Genomic DNA, 18,053 nt, shown 5'->3' on the forward strand with positions numbered 1-18,053 from the left:
TTGACACGTGTGCTGTCTATGCATATGCTTGCCAAGAAGCGAATTTATAGCACGCACGTACACAGGTAAGGTAGATTCCTTAGGCGATCAGAATAACGACTAACAAAAAAATAGCAACACTGCGTGAGTCAACAAAAGATCAAGGCTTCCGCTTCGCAACAGAACCCATACTCGATGTTGAGGTAACGACGAGGAATGTTCGCAAGTCACGTACTAGTAAGAGTGTCTTTCGAGGTTTTGAGGAGTGTGTTCTCCCAAAATTACGCTGATACACCGATGGAGAGCGCATTCTGTAGCCAAAGCCAAACTTAGAGCCATTTTTACCACCAAGTCAAAAGACTGGAGTTTTGAAAGACAGGAGCGCGCGTAGCAACTAAGTCTTTTTGGAAAAGAGGAATGGCAAGTTTATGGCATCAATATCACAGACTTGGATCACAAAAATGCGTCATTCACATGCATCATTCACAAACCTCGGTTATTAGAGTTCCGATCACGCAAAAAAAGGTAATATGTACGTACTTACTGACTGAGTGGGAGGGCCGAACTGAATTATATTTATCTCGAGGTCATGACGTACGGACCAAGTACGTCATGACCTCGAGATCGACCATCCACTTATTTCTCATTTTTGTTTTATTTTGAGGTCAATCCGCCATTAGAATCCATGCCCTTGGAAATTGTAATAGCTGTTTGAGTGGGGCTCCTGGCGGCTTTTTCAGACTGGCTCACGTCAAACCCGTTCGGTCCCATACACGTCAGTTCTCATAATGGTTATTTCATAAGTTTATGGGAGTGGGGCCAGACAGGTCGTGAGATAAAACAGAGAGAATTTAGTCGTTCTAGGCATTGCTCACAGTCACATCCGTATAGGCGTCGTTAAAGTTAAGATTGTATTGCGAGTGACAAATCCAAAGCAATCCCAACAGCTAATCAGAACCAAAGCAAACATCATGAGAAACCTGAATAAGAATTTAAGTCAAACCATTAAAATTGCCTGCAGCTGAACCTGAAAAAACGTCACTCCGTTTGGTTTTAATCTTGCATCTGATTGGTTTAGAGGGTGAAGTTTTCTGGACCAATCACAAAGCGAGGTAATATAAAAGCGCTATAATCCCGGATCACTTTCAATATTGTGAACTTGCTCTGTTAGAGTCTACACACCACGTCAACACTCATAAATTGGCTGGAATACCGAGACAGATTTTCAATTGTCCAGAGTTTTCGTTAGTGTTGCTTCTTCTTTAGCGCCGTCGCCCCCGGTGAGGAAAAGTCTAGAACTTTCGCCTGTTTCGATTCAAACAGCATTCTTTAAGGTAAGCTTAGTCAATCCTTAACGCTCTCTTTTTTGCATAATGGATTAAATAAAATCTTCACCTTTATTCAAGTGCTTTAGAGATACCTTTTTGAGTGTGGGTTTTTAATGGAAATCTTGACACTGGCGAGGGACCGCAATTACGCAACGAAAAGATTTACTGAAATCTGATTTTTAAAAATTAAAACGAGTAAGAATTTTCTTAACAACAAAACGGCAACATGCAGAGTTTTCGAACAACCCCCTCCCTCAAGACTGGCAATATATTTTGATTTTGTTTAGACATGGTGAGTTTTCTTTCAGTTTCAAACAGAGTTTGAAGAGATTAAAGCTCGATAAAGATAAGGCTGTAGTCGTCATAAGAAATATTTAAAATGATGAATACCAGCTGAATGTTATTCTCGACGGGGAAAGAAAAATGAATTTTCAAGTTGAACCTCATATTTTTAACAACGTGATGTTAGCTGCCAGCTAAAGAGGCGAATTTCCTTTGTTATGTGTTCAACTCAGTGCGATATGTTAAGAGCCTCGAGCTTCGTATATCTTTCATCCAATCAGTTACTCTGCTTTACATGTTCATAAAATATTCATCATTTTAATTGTTAGTTAGCTTACTTGGTTTATTTTCTATCGATTGCATTGTCAACATTCGAGTCAATTCTCCGTGATGAGCAGGTGAATGGCTCGCATTCCTAACTGTTTTAAACCTTGGAGTTTCCACCCCCTAAAAAAGCTATCACTTTGAAAGGAAACATCCATCACCTTATAGAGTAAATTTGATAGCAAGGAAGCTCAATAAGTCAGAAACCTTGATAATTGAGGATCATTAGGCCTCTTTTTTTCGTTTCGCCTTCTCTGTGGCTACTTATTTGCTGCAAATAATCAATTGCAAGGTAAGGTACAATCTTGTTTAGTTGCACGTTGAGGTTTCCATGTTTATGCTCTTCTGAGGCAACTGTTTAACTTGAGAAATGTTGCAGTAATTTTCTGAAAATTTTCGTGTTGTTTATTCACCATCACACAAAAACTTTCAGTTACGTTAAATAGATTTTTAAAAGCGTTAGGAATGAATCTCAGGAGTACAATTTTCAGCCCTTCATATGTTAAGCGCCATGACTCACTGACTTTTCACGTGATCTGTAGTATTAAAGTCAGTTTTATAACGAAGCCGACAGCCAGAGTCACTCTTAATTTTTTCATATGGTGACATTCGTTGAATTTATCTATAAGCCGTTAAGACGAAATTTAAACGTCTTTAATGCACGCAAGAGAAGACAAGTGCTTTTAAATTGTTTTTGTCGTCACAAAGACTTTCCAATTTACTGAATGTCAGTATGGTTGGGATAACGGTGTAAACATTTTTTTAGCCAAGTTCAAAAGTTAACTTCAAATTGCGCTTTAGTTTTGCCATATATATGTATGTATTTTTGAATCATAGATTTTAAAATTTTGCATATTCAATTCCCTAAAGGTGTTATCTTGGAACTGGTTTACATTGCCTTGGGAAATATTTAGCATGACAATAGAACTGGCGTCTCTACAAAATTTATTTTATAACCCAAATACTTTTAAGTTATTTGTATTTACAAATACATTTTTCAAAACATAGGTTCCACCCGTCTAAAAAACCGCAATTGGCAATATATAAGTGTGAACGACACATAAACAACGATTCTTTATTACAAAGAAATGATATGAACTTATCGCAAAAAAAAAAAAATCTGCCTAATTTATAGTGTTGTTAAGGCTATGTTTACATCTACATTACAAAGTTGAAGGCAAAAGATTTTTAAGAAATCCTCTTCACGTACCGCTTAAGTTGTGGTTTGTTCTTATTCCAAAGTATGGTATGTTAATTTGGAAAAAAAATTAACTTTACCTTTGCATCGCATACCTCTTGCGAAATTGCTTTGAAATATCTAGCAGTTACGAATACAAGTATTAAATATCAAAGTACCTAGTAACTTCTTTACACAAAATGTACTTTTTTTTTGTTATTTAGAAACGTTGTGATAAAGACTCAGTCAGAGGAGAAGTGTTATCTTTTAATTGTTTTCTCACAATAGGAAAAATTTATGTAAGGCCAGTTCTTGATGAGTAGATTGTCACAAAACCCACAGCTGAAAAGTAACAGACACGGAATGGAAGACATTATCGCTGGTTTTCAATCACCCTCCAGGGTACCAACCGCGGAAAGATAACTGTAGATATAATTCAAACGATCTTTTAAAAATTAAAATCACCTTAAAAAATCAGGGAGACCCCCTATTCAAAGGTTTTGCCAAGTAAGAATAACTTTGAAGGAAGTCGAATAGTCGCTGAAATATTAATGAAAGTTTAAACAATTTTCTGGAGAGAAACATTGCACAAAGACAATTAAGATCTTTAGCGTGCTACAGTTTTCATTGCAACACCTGCAGGCACGACCAAGAACCATCAGAAACGATGATTTTTAATTAAAAAACTCCGATACTAACATTTTACCAATTGTCCTCGCTTGAAAACACGTACCACTTTCCGCAAGATGGTCTGGACGAATTACCATGGTTTGTTCAAAAAGTAGCCCTCTCAACCAACCTTGAATTTTCGACGTTCAAAAAGCTTTGCAAAAAGAAAGCTATCTACGGTGTGTTGCTTTGAAAGAAAAATGAGGACCTTCGTCGCCAAGTGAGTCAGGGGGTAGTTTAGTCTACCCGTGTTTTATTTTCGTTAAGTTGAAATTTATGAGATAGATTTCGTTTGAATGAAGTGAATAGCGGTGCTGAACAGTAACCGAGATCTATTTAAGCGATCACCTCAGTTTTCAACACCTCGCATATGCAGAAGGACAGGAAGCATCCAGGGTAGATCCATCACGTACTTCTTTTGATGCTCAACACTCTCTTATCTGGCCGCGGTGGGTATGTACCACCGGGTATGGATTTCAGGATTTGAACCTAAACAGGCAACACAAAAGACCAAAAGGCCAAAATAGAAAATGTCTTGCATATGGCGAGACTGTAGTCTATATGCGCTCTACTGACCATCCAAACAAGTCTATGTGAATATTCTCTTTGTGGTCGCCGAACCTATGATAAACCGTGACCCATGACAATTTTTCGTGTAGAACAAAGACGCAAATTGACCAAAAAGACTTTTCATCTAACCTCGCTCTAACATCTTCCCGGCTGGGGGCTGCTTAACGGCATGGTACATGGTAAACACAAGTAAACACAATTCAAAAAAGCTGATTTCGTATAGCTTCAGCTTTTCATACAGAATCAAAGGTCTTTGGAGGCATACTTAACTTTTCGTTTCGCCCAAACGGTAAGAACTTCTGAGAAACATATTACTTACGGAGCGTTTTTAAAATAGCTACTTCATGGTTCGTGTCTGACATCACATGATTAGTTAAGGAATGTTATTTTCCCTATATTGCGAATTCTGAGCTTCAAATAAAGTAAGTTGAAAATAACTCTTAGGAAACATGATGATGTCTACACTACTTAGAAATGCAACAGCTCTAAAAAAAATGGTGTGAAAAATTTCCTTGCAATGAGAGTTATGGAGGGCAGTTATTAAAAAGCCCCTGACTGATAGTCATGGTTTCTATATTGCTTAAAAACTACGAATGTAAACAGAAAAAAAAAACGAACCTAAGATTAAAACATAATTATTTTCTGAAGAGGAACGCTACAACTGGAGAAAAACAGTTTTTCTCTCAGTCTTCGGAAAAGCTACCTAGTGAGCTTTTTGCATAGAATGAGCAATTCACGTTGACATCTTTATCAACTCTTCAAAACTTTTATTATTGCTCAAGTTTAAACTTTTTTAAGCAAGATGTCGTTATTGCCTCCTGTGTACTCTGAGCCCGATTATAAATTAAACTTCGTTGCCAGCAGTCCTCCTCTCAAATGACACTGTTAATTGTTTTTCTGATTTGCACTACGGTTGATAGAACCCAAACTTACCTTTGTAATTTTCAGAGATATTCAAATTTATCTGAATTGCTCAAGTACAGACACAGCTGTTTAAGAAGTTGAATTTCTCTGTCTGGTCATTTTGAAAGAGGGATATAAACTCTCTCGTTTTTCTTTGCAGTAAACAGACCACCGTCTTGAGGAGAGGAAAAAAGATGAGGTGCAATGATATCGTTCTCTTTATTGTCGTTTTACGCTCCACAGGTAGGAATATTTTGGTATTTCCTAACTTGTGACTTTGTATTCCATGTTAGCCCCTTGTATGGCCTTCACAACTGCGTATCAAAGCTTACTAACCTTCGACACGGAGGGCATCTCTTTATACATATGTATTATACCCCGTTTTCGAAAAGAGAAAGATTTTTCTCTTTTTTCTAATTAGTGTTGTAACTCAATGCCAATAACCGTACTTCGGAGGAGCCATTTTTATCGTTTTTAAAACAAAGCTGCTTTCACACGAAATTGAACTTCATCAGTGCTGCATAATAGATGAACAGCACATTTAGATGCCAGGTTAGATTAAAATGTGAATAACAAAACACGAAGACCAACAATTAAACGTACTATATGAACTGAAGCAAGTTGGCATGATCCTAGCAGTATTTTTGATAACCTGCTCAGTAGTCAAGCTCGTAATTCTTGGCCAAAATGTAATTGGCCAAAACGATTTCCAGCTGCCCTCCAAAAGACATTTTGCTATGCAGTTTATCTAATGTAAAGTACTTAGAAGAGGAATTTGTTGCTTCGACTACTTAAAATCTGCTATCGTAGTGTCATCAATCGATGCTCTTAGTAACTAATTTGATTCATAAGAACAGCATTACGTGCATCCTTTTGAAGAAGTTTCCCAGGCTCTCTCCGAAATCGAGAAGGGCACTCGTTTAAACTATATCTAATTTCAGTTTTCATGGTGAACGGAGCACTGGAAGTGAATGAAACTCGCCTTCACAAGGAGTTATTCAAAGGATATAACAAGCATGCACACCCCAGACTACCAGGGACAGGTCCGGTAGTGGTCACTTTTGATTTTCAACTTATTCGGATCCTTGATGTGGTGAGTGTCTTTTTTTGTTTACATTCCTGTGGTGGCTGCGTCTGACGATAACTTTTCGGAATTTGTACTAGGAGATGACCCCATTCTGATTATCAACAGTAAACAGAAAACATTTATGAAAAACCCTGGGATTTGTCGGGGTGAGGAGTGGGGCCGAGACTTGTGATACACTAGTATCTCAGCCAAGGTATCAACCATACTCCTGTTCCTTCGCCCAGAGGGCCAAAGAACCATTACGGAGATAGAACCGTGTTTAATTCAATAACACAATTCGATCTAAAATACAAAGAAACTTCGTTGGCCTTACAATTGCTCAAAACAAACCGAAGATTAACAGCAATAACCTGGAAATGAACTGAAAACTTACTTCTTGACTGCCTCCGTATTTGACATACATTGTGGCAAATAACTGGTTAGCAATTACACTAACTGGTTAGCAATTACACTGGTTACACTGGTTACACTGGTTATCTAAGTTGAATCTAACCTGCACAACTGAACAACTAATTTACACGTCTTTCATCAAATGTTTTACGCGGTAAACATTGCGATAATTATTGCAATACATGAATTCAAACGGAGTGCACGCGTACTACATTAAACATAAACAGCGCGCGCGTTATACTTAACAATTAATTATAATATAATGAAGGTTCAGCGAAACACTCTCATACGTCGCTTTATGCCAGGAAATCTAAAGAAACTGCCGCGAATAAGGTAATAATTAAAAAATTTATATTTTACAGAGTGCAAGAAGTCAGTACATCACCACGTATGCATGGGTGAATCAGGTATGGAGAACTATCAACTTTTAGTATACTAGTGGTTCTGAAGGAAAAGTGACATAACTACTGCGTTTTGATTACGCTAAGTTTTTTCCCATTCGTCGTGCTCTTTGCTTTACTTGTTTCACACTTTTGTTGCCTTCAAGAGTGTTTAATCGAATTTCCGGTCCTACTTGCAATCAAAAGTATCTCTAACAAAACTTGCGACCCCCAGGCCATATTGTTGTCTGAGAAATATATCTTCATAGGCCATCTTTTCCAATTAATAACGGTGATAGGACCGAGTAGAGTCCAATTCAGTCTGTAATTACGAGTATCATTACAAACAGGATTGGACGACACAAAGTCCTTTTATCAATTAATCATAACTGTTACAATTTCCCAGAAAAAAATGCATTCAGGACAAACATGTGCAGTAGAGACAATTTCTAAGTAAAAAATTCCTTAACTTTGGAAATTCCACAATATTTTTGGGATAGGTGATTGTTGCTAAGGTTATTGTGATCAATTTTGTGATAAGTGGATTTGACTGTGAAAGGATTAAGTATGATTGGCTGCTTCAACTGTCCAACTACAGTTGTCCGATTACAACTCTAACTGCTAATGCATCGATCATATTTAATGAAAATTGCAATGGTTATGATGAAGCAGGGACCGCGCAGAGGGAGGGGCTAGGGGGCTTTCGCTCCTCCACTTTTTTGCAAAAATAAAAATAAATTAAACAAAAAATAATTTAACGAAAATAACGGAGCCGAAAATAGCCTCCCCGCCACTTAAAAACTTGCTGCGCGGTCCCTGTTAAGAGGTAAATCTTGACAAGAGATGATTTCTATCTTTTGTGATTCATCATAAAACCAATACGAATAAAGTTAATTCAAGGAAATTGAAGTTCTTAGGAAGGTTTCCGTCAGAAAAAAAAAGGTTTTAAGGAGTCGATCATGATAACTTAATGATAGACACCAAAATTCTTAAATAGACTATGGTGTGAAAAGAAAAGTGATTCTGTCTGAGGTTTCATTTTCCAATGGCACGCACACAATGCTCTCAGCAGTTGACATTCCTTTAAGATCCAACTGATCTAATGGACAATGGTAAGCTCTGTGAAGCCGTATTTGATGATCCTAAGACCATCATCAATTCTTGAAATTTTTGTAGTATTGGGAGAACCGTTTGCTAAAATGGGATCCAAAAGAATATGGAGGAGTGGAGGAAATTCATGTGTCTCCAAGCGACATCTGGGTGCCTGACACACTATTATACAACAAGTAAGTCGTTTTACATTGGCTCGATTTCCAAAGTTTTCACTGATCCGATTTGCGTTCCTTCCGAGAAAGGACAACTCGGGGTCGGACTACTTCTTTCAGTGAAGGTTCGATGCTTCCAATCATTTTCCAGGACGATAGATCACTTTTTCGACATAAACCACCTTTAACTACCGAGAATTTAAGGTTGCTCTGCACCTAGTGAAAGAATATTCTGAACTGATCCACGCAAAGAAACGATGCTATGAATATCCTTACTGCCATTCAATGACAAACGATATTGAGTTTAATTAACAGGGTCGGCCAGGGGGGGTAGTGGAATACCAATATACCCGAAAAAAAATCGACAAAATACCCCAAAATACCCCAAATTCCTTCAAATATACCCGAAAATAATCGAAGCTTTGAATACCTTATACCTGAAATTCAAAGAAAGTGATATACTGAATACCCATATTTAAGCTGCAATATACCGTATACCCGATTTAAAACGCCCCTGAATACCGAATACCCAAAAACCCTGGCCGACCCTGAATTAAGAAACGACGACGGCGACGCCGTGGAAAACGTCGATTAAAAAAATGAACTTATATTTTACCTACGAATCTCGCGATACTCCAGAGTCATTAAGTTGGTTTCTCTTTGTCAAAACTGACTCGAAACTGAATATGGAACACAGTTTTAAATTAGAAATAGAAATTTGAAAAAATTAGACGTCGCCGTTCACGTTATCCAGACAACGCAAACCTAACATCAGTATGCATATTCTCCATACTGTTCTCTGAGGCCCTTCTCTGCGTATTTCCTAAGGTGCTCACAAGGAGAGTTTGTTTAACAATCAAGAGCTTTAATTTGTGATCATTTGCTTTGTTCTCATGACCTCAATGTTTGATTCCGGGGTGATATTGTAAGGAGAAATAACAATCTTAGTCGCTCTCAAAGCTTAACTGTCCTATTTAGTCTCCATGTTTCCCTTTACTTGCGTTGCAGTATAGACGAAGAGGAGCGAATGGGAGGCGGTAGGACGACTTATACCACTAACGTAGAACTGCGATATGATGGCAAAAACACGTGGCTAAACCCTGCCATGTTTAAAAGCATCTGTAGCGTGGATGTCACAAACTTTCCTTTCGACGATCAAGAATGTCGATTAAAATTCGGTTCTTGGGCCTTCGACAGAGCAAAGATAGATTTGGCCGTAAAAAACGGCAGCACCCTGAACACATACTACATCAAAAATGGTGAATGGAAAATGCTGAACCTGACCGCGAAGAGAAATGCTCTCAAGTATCAATGCTGCCCTCACGAATTTGTGGACATAACAGTGAGTGTGAAAATCCGACGAGAATCATTGGACTACATTCTGAAGTTGATTATTCCATGCTCGCTGATTTCTTCCATGATATTTTTGGGTTTTGTTCTTCCACCTGAGTCAGGCGAACGTATTGGACTGAGTATCACAGTTCTGCTCGCAATGACTGTGTTTCAGCAACTCAGCTCCGAGCTCATGCCTTCGTACGGCTTTCCACTCCTGGGACAGTTCTATTTCGCAATCATGTTGGAAATAGGTCTTTCCTTGGCTGTAACTACGCTTATTTTAAATTTTTACCATCGCAACAGGCGTCGAATGCCTAAGACTATGAGAAAAGTGATTCTTCAATGTCTAGCGCGCGTGCTGTTTCCATGTCAAAAACCAAAGAACTGGAACGAAATCCATCGAAAAAGCGTTCTTCGACGAAGACTTGAAAACAGCAATGCTCTGGATGCTGAGAGGGGGGTATCCTGCAGTGACTCAGAGTTTTGCGAAGAAGATGTATACGAACAAGAAAAGAGCACGAGACGCGATCAGAATTTGACCACGTGGGTCGTGCAAGAGTCTGGCACCATTTGCACGCTTTCTCCGAACGGTACCGCAAACGGGGATCACTCGTTCTTGAATCTCGCAGCGTCGCCACAAAACACTCACACCAAAACTGTCGGGTTCTCAAAGGACTGCTTCAAAAAGCTTAAGAGGAACAACAGTTTTCGTTCTCGGGATACAAATTCCGGCCGGGCGGGAAAGAAGCGGTCTTCATCAGCGACACGTAGCAGGCCGCGACAAGTCGACTCGCAGTTTCTTACAGGCAATGTACTTGACTGGACCGAAGAGAAGATTAAAAACCAAAAGGAATGGATCAAGGCAGCGCGTGTGCTGGACAGGCTGTTTTTGATCATCTCCATCTTCTCCTTTATTGCCACGTTACTGACAATCTTCCTGCGGGCTCCAAGGTTCCGTCTTTCTCAATAAGAAAGCATCAACTCAGCCTTTTGAAAACCGTGACAACGTGTTCGGAAAAAGGAACTTTGTCCCGTGTTGGGCGTGAAGTATTACTTCACCCTGGGTCAACGCGAAGAAAGAGGGAGTTATACTTTTATAAAATGCATGACAGGTAACTGAGCGTAGAGATTGGAGCTGATCTATTTTCACTTGCTTGCTCGTATCATTCCTTGCATTAAATTTTTACCCCTTAGCTACAAATGTACCTTCAAACACTTTTTAAACCCCTTGTAAAATAACCAAGGCTGATCTGCCCCAACATTTCCGAACTGTGATTCCTGTCCAACCATTCAGTGGTGTGCCACGTTCGTTACTGGATGACTGTCGTTTGCCATGACTTTTGTCCTGCATGGATCTTTAGAAAAGTTTAAGATCGCTCTTTAATCATTTGGGATAAATAGAATTCGTTTTGATAACATCCGAGTAGTCTTTTTAACTTGTTTTACGAATACATAGAGGAGTTGACACTTTTTAGCATGTTTACCCACGAGGAGTTAGTCGACTTTGTAGCTTGAGCGCTGAAATTGTACAAGGTGCCAATAATCATATTACGTCTGACGAGAAAGGTAGCCATAATAATAGTCCTTACTGAATCAGAAGAAAAGGAAAAGTGAAGGACTACTCAGACTTCATGTTGCCTAGCAAAATTTTGAAGCCCAACTTTCATTGACTGCGATTAAAAATTTATATTTTTAGATATAAAACTAAGCCTCACTAGAGATAACACAAACTTTCGACAAATAAACCTTCAAAACAGTTTTTTTGTGCTTAATCTTCAAGTGTATTCCGTTTGTCTCTTTCGCAGTAGAGGACTGTGCGTAATTCTTAATTCATAATACTAAAACTTAAGTAATCACAACAGCTAACGAGAAGAGAGGAAAATACCTTGAGAGCTAAAACTAAGAACTCTCTAAAGCGCGGGAAAACACAGGCGACCAAGTCGTGATTGGTTCAGAAAGTGGCGCGGTGTGATCAAGTCAAGTTGAGCAGTAACCAGTTTGAAAGAGAGCACTCCCTTCTCTTTGCTAAAGAACATCGATGTAATCCTGAATAACTGACAACTTTAATCCTATCTTAACCAAAGAAGCTTACAAATGAATTTCATTTGCAAAAGTAAACAAACATATTTGAAGAAAGGCACATGACTTAAGTAATATTTTAATTGCTACAGTATACGTGTTCAATAATTTTGCGATACTTTACATTAAGCAAGGCCTTCTCTACAGACTTCATAGTGCTTTGTTTTCTGCCCATCAACAGTACTGGACATCATTATTCCATCTTGATAGCCCCACAAGGTATGGAAAGAGTTTTGAATAAAGTGGGGCCCTTACACTTATGTTCCACTTGTGGGGCATAACATATTGTTTAATAATAATGAAAAAAGGGAGGATCAAATGCCCTTAGAACATTTTAGTAGTGCAGTAACTGTTCCATCACACAACCCAACCTCCTAAGTGGTAGCATGGACACACTGGTTGAAGGTAACGTTATATATAACTTCAGATTGACAAAAATGGTATAAGGCCACCAAAAAACAATACAATTCGTGTTAAATTAGCTTGTGAAGTTGTTTATTCATCCTCATTTGTCTTGACTGAATAGTGCCCAATGCTTTTTCCATATATTTCTCTCCCCTCACACCTATAAAATTCCACAACAAAGTCTTTGTACAATATTTTCTGTCCATTAAAAGTCTTTTTCATGGCATGAAAGAACCTCAGGCACAAAAAACCCCCTATTTCTATGAGTCAGGTGTAACCATATCCCTAGCTACTTGGAAGGCTGCTATCAGTGAACTAAGCTGAATCTTCTCCGAGGTTCCAGCTGCTAGACGGTACCTGAAAACAATTAGCATATCCCATTAGACAAAAATGTGACAAGCTATCCATGATTTCTATCTTACTGGTAAATAAGAAAACTTTTTCATATACAAAACCAATCAAAACTGCCAATCAAAACAACATAATGTTTATATCATATAGAGCCAGAGAGAGCTCTCAGCAAACATATTCACTCAGCTTCAAATGAGCAAACATGAATTCCCTGTCAAAATTTTGTACAAGTTTCTGCATAGATATTCTACTTACTCAACATCTGCCATCTTTTCCAACAAGTGAATTCTGATTTTCTGAGGAAAGTTAACTAGAGAGGGAAAAGGTAAAACCTTTAAGTTATGAAAGTCCAATAAAAAGAAGCAAAACAAATAGAATGAGAGTGTGATCTTGGGGAAGATAATGTGACAAAGAAATGAAAATGATGAAAAAAAGAAAAAGGAAAAGCTTAGTGGTGGTGGTAGTTAAGAACAGATATGAAGATAAGTTTACGCTAGGTTAAGCTACTAACCTCTATGTACATACAGGTGTACTTCTGTGAGAATATCTTGTAGGGCAAGTCCTTTCAAAGTCTTTAGTTTTGTTATATCTGTATAATGGTTATGGATTGTATGAAATGTAGGTTTTCATGCAGCATCACATGAGAAAAATCATACAGTTTCATGTTAAGTATTAAATGGTTATTGAGGCCAGCGGATATGTGATATATTAACTCAGCCTCACTGAAATTATCATAGAAGGAATAATTCTCTTAAGGCAGTACTGTTTGCTCCATAGAACACCCTTTACTGAACACCACACAATGAAATTAGTTCAGTTCAAAAGGATACTACTATAGGCAGTATTGAAGTCTTCATTAAGCATCCACTCTACTATGTTTGCAATGTCTGATCTCAGAGGTTGCCCTGTACAGGTGTATACATTCACCTCATCAACAATGCTAAAAGCCATGGAAGTGCTCTGAAAAGAGACAACTAAAACAGGTTACCACCATTGAACAGTTTTGTTAACTTAAATGAAAAGAGACTGGAGAGACAATTAAGACTTAACAAGAGCTTAGCACTAACCTGAAGAATGTTCAGAGCTTTTCTCATGTCACCATTTGCCAGCCTGACCAAACTTTTCATTCCATCATCAGAAACTTGTACTCTGAAAACAAATCACACACTGAGTATGCATCAAAATACTCAATAAGAGAGTGCATTAACCCTAGTTAAATTAGGCTACAAACCCATTTGCCTTTATATTCATCTGAAAATTAGCGTTAATATTTTAAAATTCAACATTAGTAATTTGACATCTAAGTGAGCCTCTGAGAAATCAGCTATGGAGTTGAAAGATAATCTTCCTCAGAATTACAGTGATGTCTTTGTTTCACACTGAATTTTAAAATATCAGAATTAATCCATTGTCAATCAATGCTGTAAGAACCTTACCCTTCAGTTTTGATGACATGTTCCAATCTACTCTTCATCTGTTCATTATCAAGAGGTCCAAATCTAAACCTTGTACAACGAGACTGGAGAGCTGGAATAATCTTTGTCAGATAATTACAGATCAAACAGAATCTGGTGTTCTCTGTAAATTTCTCCATGACTGCAAAGAAAGATGGAAAGAGACCAAACTAAAATTTAGCAAGTAACTAACAGTGATTAACCCTTTAATTCCTTAGAGTGACAAGGTTCTAACTTCTCTTTACAATCTATCCCTTGAATCAAATGTTTTAAGTCATGAGAATAGATGTCAGGGTGTAGAGGATTAAAGAGACTGAGAGGACAAGTTCTGTTTTTGTATCTAATCAAAGGAAATTTTTCCACAACTTTTAAAAGGTGAGCTCTGACCAGGAAAATTGTAAATTCTTTATGGGGAAAGAAAAATACTGAGGCTTTAAAAGAAAATGAATGAAGTAGAACACAACAAAGTTAGGGAAGAGAATGGCAAAAGGTGCACATTGTGAACTGTAGGCAACAGATGGAATGTACAAGCAGTCAGTTCTTCTTCAAACAAACTAAAGAACAAACCACTGACAATGAAACTACAATACAACACAATATAATATTACTGGTTTCTTTCATATGAGGTAGTCAGATTTAATTTTAATTTACAAATTATGGTTTTAGCTACACTACTTAGTGAAAATACTTAAAAGTGACCACAATGCAATAAACTTAATAAATTAAGGAGGCAACCTTCCTGAGATAAGAAAACAAGGCAACAACTGACCAAACCAATGATTACGTTCAGTAGGTAGTACATGTACCTCTTCGTAGGGCATTCTGTGCATCCTGAGTCATAGCATCTGCTTCATCCAAAATTACAATTTTAAAACCAGATCTGCAGTGTACAAGAAATCGTATTGCTGAAGTATTTAATCATGAGTACTGAACTTCTAATACTATTCATACAACTCATCGGCAGACAGTTGTTGATAATTTACACTGTACGCTCTAAATATACTTGACTCACTTAAAAATTGTTCTTGTACTTGCAAAGTTTAAAACGGCTCCTCGAACAATACCAATACCTCTATCATCTGAAGCATTCAACTGAAAATAGAACATTATAGATTTCAAGTTGCTGAGATTTAATAACAGAAAGCACTATAAACCCTCCCTGTTTCATTATGATATAAATGTCAATTCACACCTTTTCCCTGAATTAACTTTGAGAGAACATTTTTTATTTGAAGTACTGCATAACAAATCTTAACTACCCATTATTCAATAAATTATTGACAATTTTACTGTCTTGGAAAAAAATGTTCTCAAAATCAAATCTGAGAATATAAAATAAGAAGAAACAAATGATCTCCTGTAGCCACTACTTGTATACAGCATTTCCCTTTAACACTTTTCTTACCTCAAGAACCATGGAGTTGAATTCTCTTGGAGAGTAGATCTGTTTAGCAACAGCTAATATGGTTGATGTCTTCCCAGTTCCAGGTGGACCATAAAATAACAGATGGGGCAATCGATCTTCCTCGATAAATCTTTTGACTATTGACAGTTATAATAGAATGATTTTATTGACAACACTTGTATCCAAGCATAGACTGAATCATACATCTTACGCCTTAATAATGGTCATAAGATGCATGTTAATTGCACAATAAAGGGGATAAGTATCTAAAGAAACTGTGGTGCTGCGTTGTTAGGAGAGTATAGCAGGTAATTTAGTATTAACAAGTTACACAATAGTCTTTAAATGAACAGGAAATGGCAAAAGGCTGACATATCTGCTTGCTCAGTCACACTGTTATCTTGCATTTCGCCAAGTTAACTGTTTTTTTGTTGATGAAAACATATAACTGATTGCTAGTTTCTTTCTCAAATTTGTCATAACTGGGTTTAATTGGTAACAGGACTTAACGTCCTCCAATTCTGTTGGTATTCATACTCATGATTAACATATCAAACTCCTACTTTGCAGTTGTCCGATTTTCTTAGTCACTCGTACATGTATGATTACAGACTGAAATGGACTATTCCTATTATGTAATAACTGGAATAACAAATAATTGTAAGAAACAGTCTGAGATAATCGCTATTCACTAAGCTAACACTGCAGTAAAACCTTCCATGTGCTTCTACTGATAACGCAAGGGAGATAAGCTTACTTGTTGTGATGATATCCCTGTGGGAGATTAGATCTTCCAAACTGTTGGGTCTGTACTTCTCAACCCTGTTAGGAAATGTTGTATTGAATACATATATTCAAAGTCTCTTGTTGACTTCATAGACTGTCACAACGTGATGCAGGAGTAATAAACTCCATTCCCCGTTAAATATGACGTCTAAGTTAAAAACAGTGTCCTTGACTCAAACAAAAATATTTCTTTGTGAGTACACAGACTCAAAATGTCCTTTTAGCATGTGTTAGCGTCGCTCATAATTCACGATGTATTATCAGCACTGTCAATCAGGGGGAATGCAAATAAGTGAGACATGCTGGACCTACAGACATACGACGATCTACTTCATATCTCAACTTACCAGGGGAGATTTCGTTTTTGTTCAGGAACGACCATTTTATCCAAATCCAAGTTTTGTGGTTTCTTGTGAGCCTAGTGTGCACGAAATTAAATTCTGGAGGCAAACTGTTTACGATATACGGTTCGTATGATATTTATGTCTTTCACGAAGATGCTGACCACTTGAAGAGAGGTAAATGAAGGCGAGTAGATGATAACCCGTCAGTATAAAGAGTCACACAGTCTGCTCAGTTCGCCATGTTTGATTTCCCGCCGATTTCGCGCCATATAACGTACGCGTGCCAAAAAGAATTTAGACCGCTGACATTAAGTTTTGTATTAATCTCGAGCCCAGGGTCATTTTGGCTCCTTGTCAGCGGTATGGTCGCCAAATGAGATAGTAACAAGCATTTTCTTTCCTTTTTTTTTTTTTTTTTCATGAATCAAACAGAGAAAAGGAAAGGCTTTTAAATTCGAATTAATGAGTCAGATAACTATGAGAGTTGTTCTCTCTGGAAAAGGTGGTTAGATGAGCTCTGAAAAGGCTTATGATTGAGTGTCTTAAATTGACAGAAAACTTTCTCCCAAATTTCTCAGAGGATTTTGGTTGTTACAGTGAAATATCCTCCTCTTAGGCTCTGTGTTATTTTAATGATCCGCCCTCATTGATAATCAATTTTCTGGAGCCTCCTACTTTAGCCTTGATACTCTGTTAGACACTACTGATCCCCATTCCGATCCCCCTGAAAACCGTGTGATCCTCCCAAAATTCTGCAGACACCAGAGTGGTCCCTTAGTTTCACCCTTCTCTACTTTTCTACAGGCGTGTGTCAATTTTAGTCATGCACCATTCGTTATATTAACGTGTGGAAGCAATGCAGGAATGGGAACCATCATTATTACTATGTCAGTGTTAATATTGTAACTGTTTGATGATTGATGATCTCACTATAGAAGCGTATTCACACGTATTGGTTGCCAAGGTCATTTCATTGATCATGAACAAAGTATACTGGGTAGGCCCATATTATTTTCATGTGCTTTTTAAACAGCTTCTTTCCAACAATGGGTATAAGAAACTGAAAGTTACCGGTTAGTATTAATAAAAAATGTTTGATTCACATACAGAAAAACCCTACATTGGTTAAAACTTCAGAGCTTTTTCTTCCATTATTAGTAGTTATTGCACATGCATTTGGTCATCATATCCATCAGGATGAGCTTGCTCGGCTTTCCATGACACGTTTCTTCAATTGTAATCTGTCATTCAAAATATTTAGGATTTCTTCACTCCTGCTTCATCTATCAATCAGTTGGTCGATATGTATTCTCTTTGGGCGTCTTCGTGCGTATTTGCCATGGCTTGGTCCCCAGAGTAGTGCATCTACATTTGCTAATGCAAGAAGACTGCGCACTACCTTGAAAGGTGTGTTAAACCTTTGAAAGCAGTCTGAATCTAAGGCTATTTCGACTTGCTTCAATTTCCCCATAATGCTAAACTCATCATAAATATAATACTCCTGGAATTGAATCCCTGCTCCCCAATATAATTGCATTGC

General features: G+C 37.7%; 2 protein-coding genes and 1 pseudogene across 4 annotated transcripts; 2 read left to right on the top strand and 1 right to left on the bottom strand.

Annotated features, from left to right (window-relative positions):
- The window catches only part of LOC136279210 (2-(3-amino-3-carboxypropyl)histidine synthase subunit 1-like), a 490,303-nt pseudogene that overhangs the window by 193,818 nt on the left and 278,432 nt on the right, over positions 1-18,053 (top strand).
- Positions 95-11,421, top strand: LOC131794011 (neuronal acetylcholine receptor subunit alpha-10). 3 transcript variants are annotated; one of them, XM_066162679.1, is made up of 6 exons: positions 95-504; positions 5,393-5,475; positions 6,174-6,325; positions 7,072-7,116; positions 8,266-8,375; positions 9,363-11,421. In XM_066162679.1, exons 2-6 carry the CDS (start codon positions 5,427-5,429, stop codon positions 10,657-10,659), a joined length of 1,653 nt encoding a protein of 550 aa, XP_066018776.1. In that variant the 5' UTR covers positions 95-504; positions 5,393-5,426; the 3' UTR covers positions 10,660-11,421. The 3 variants fall into 3 exon arrangements, with proteins under 3 accessions (XP_066018776.1, XP_058967495.1, XP_058967496.1); XM_059111512.2 differs by lacking the exon at positions 95-504 and adding an exon at positions 868-1,313; XM_059111513.2 differs by lacking the exon at positions 95-504 and adding an exon at positions 1,988-2,205.
- On the bottom strand, positions 11,548-16,766 carry LOC131793997 (replication factor C subunit 5-like). Its single transcript, XM_059111489.2, has 11 exons — positions 16,517-16,766; positions 16,141-16,205; positions 15,384-15,520; positions 14,991-15,070; positions 14,785-14,858; positions 13,961-14,120; positions 13,592-13,673; positions 13,355-13,484; positions 13,036-13,113; positions 12,780-12,834; positions 11,548-12,530 (listed from the first exon to the last, which is right to left on the bottom strand). Exons 1-11 carry the CDS (start codon positions 16,549-16,551, stop codon positions 12,434-12,436), a joined length of 993 nt encoding a protein of 330 aa, XP_058967472.1. The 5' UTR covers positions 16,552-16,766; the 3' UTR covers positions 11,548-12,433.

This window comes from Pocillopora verrucosa, chromosome 2 (assembly GCF_036669915.1).
Source record: "Pocillopora verrucosa isolate sample1 chromosome 2, ASM3666991v2, whole genome shotgun sequence".
Lineage (NCBI taxonomy): Eukaryota > Metazoa > Cnidaria > Anthozoa > Scleractinia > Pocilloporidae > Pocillopora > Pocillopora verrucosa.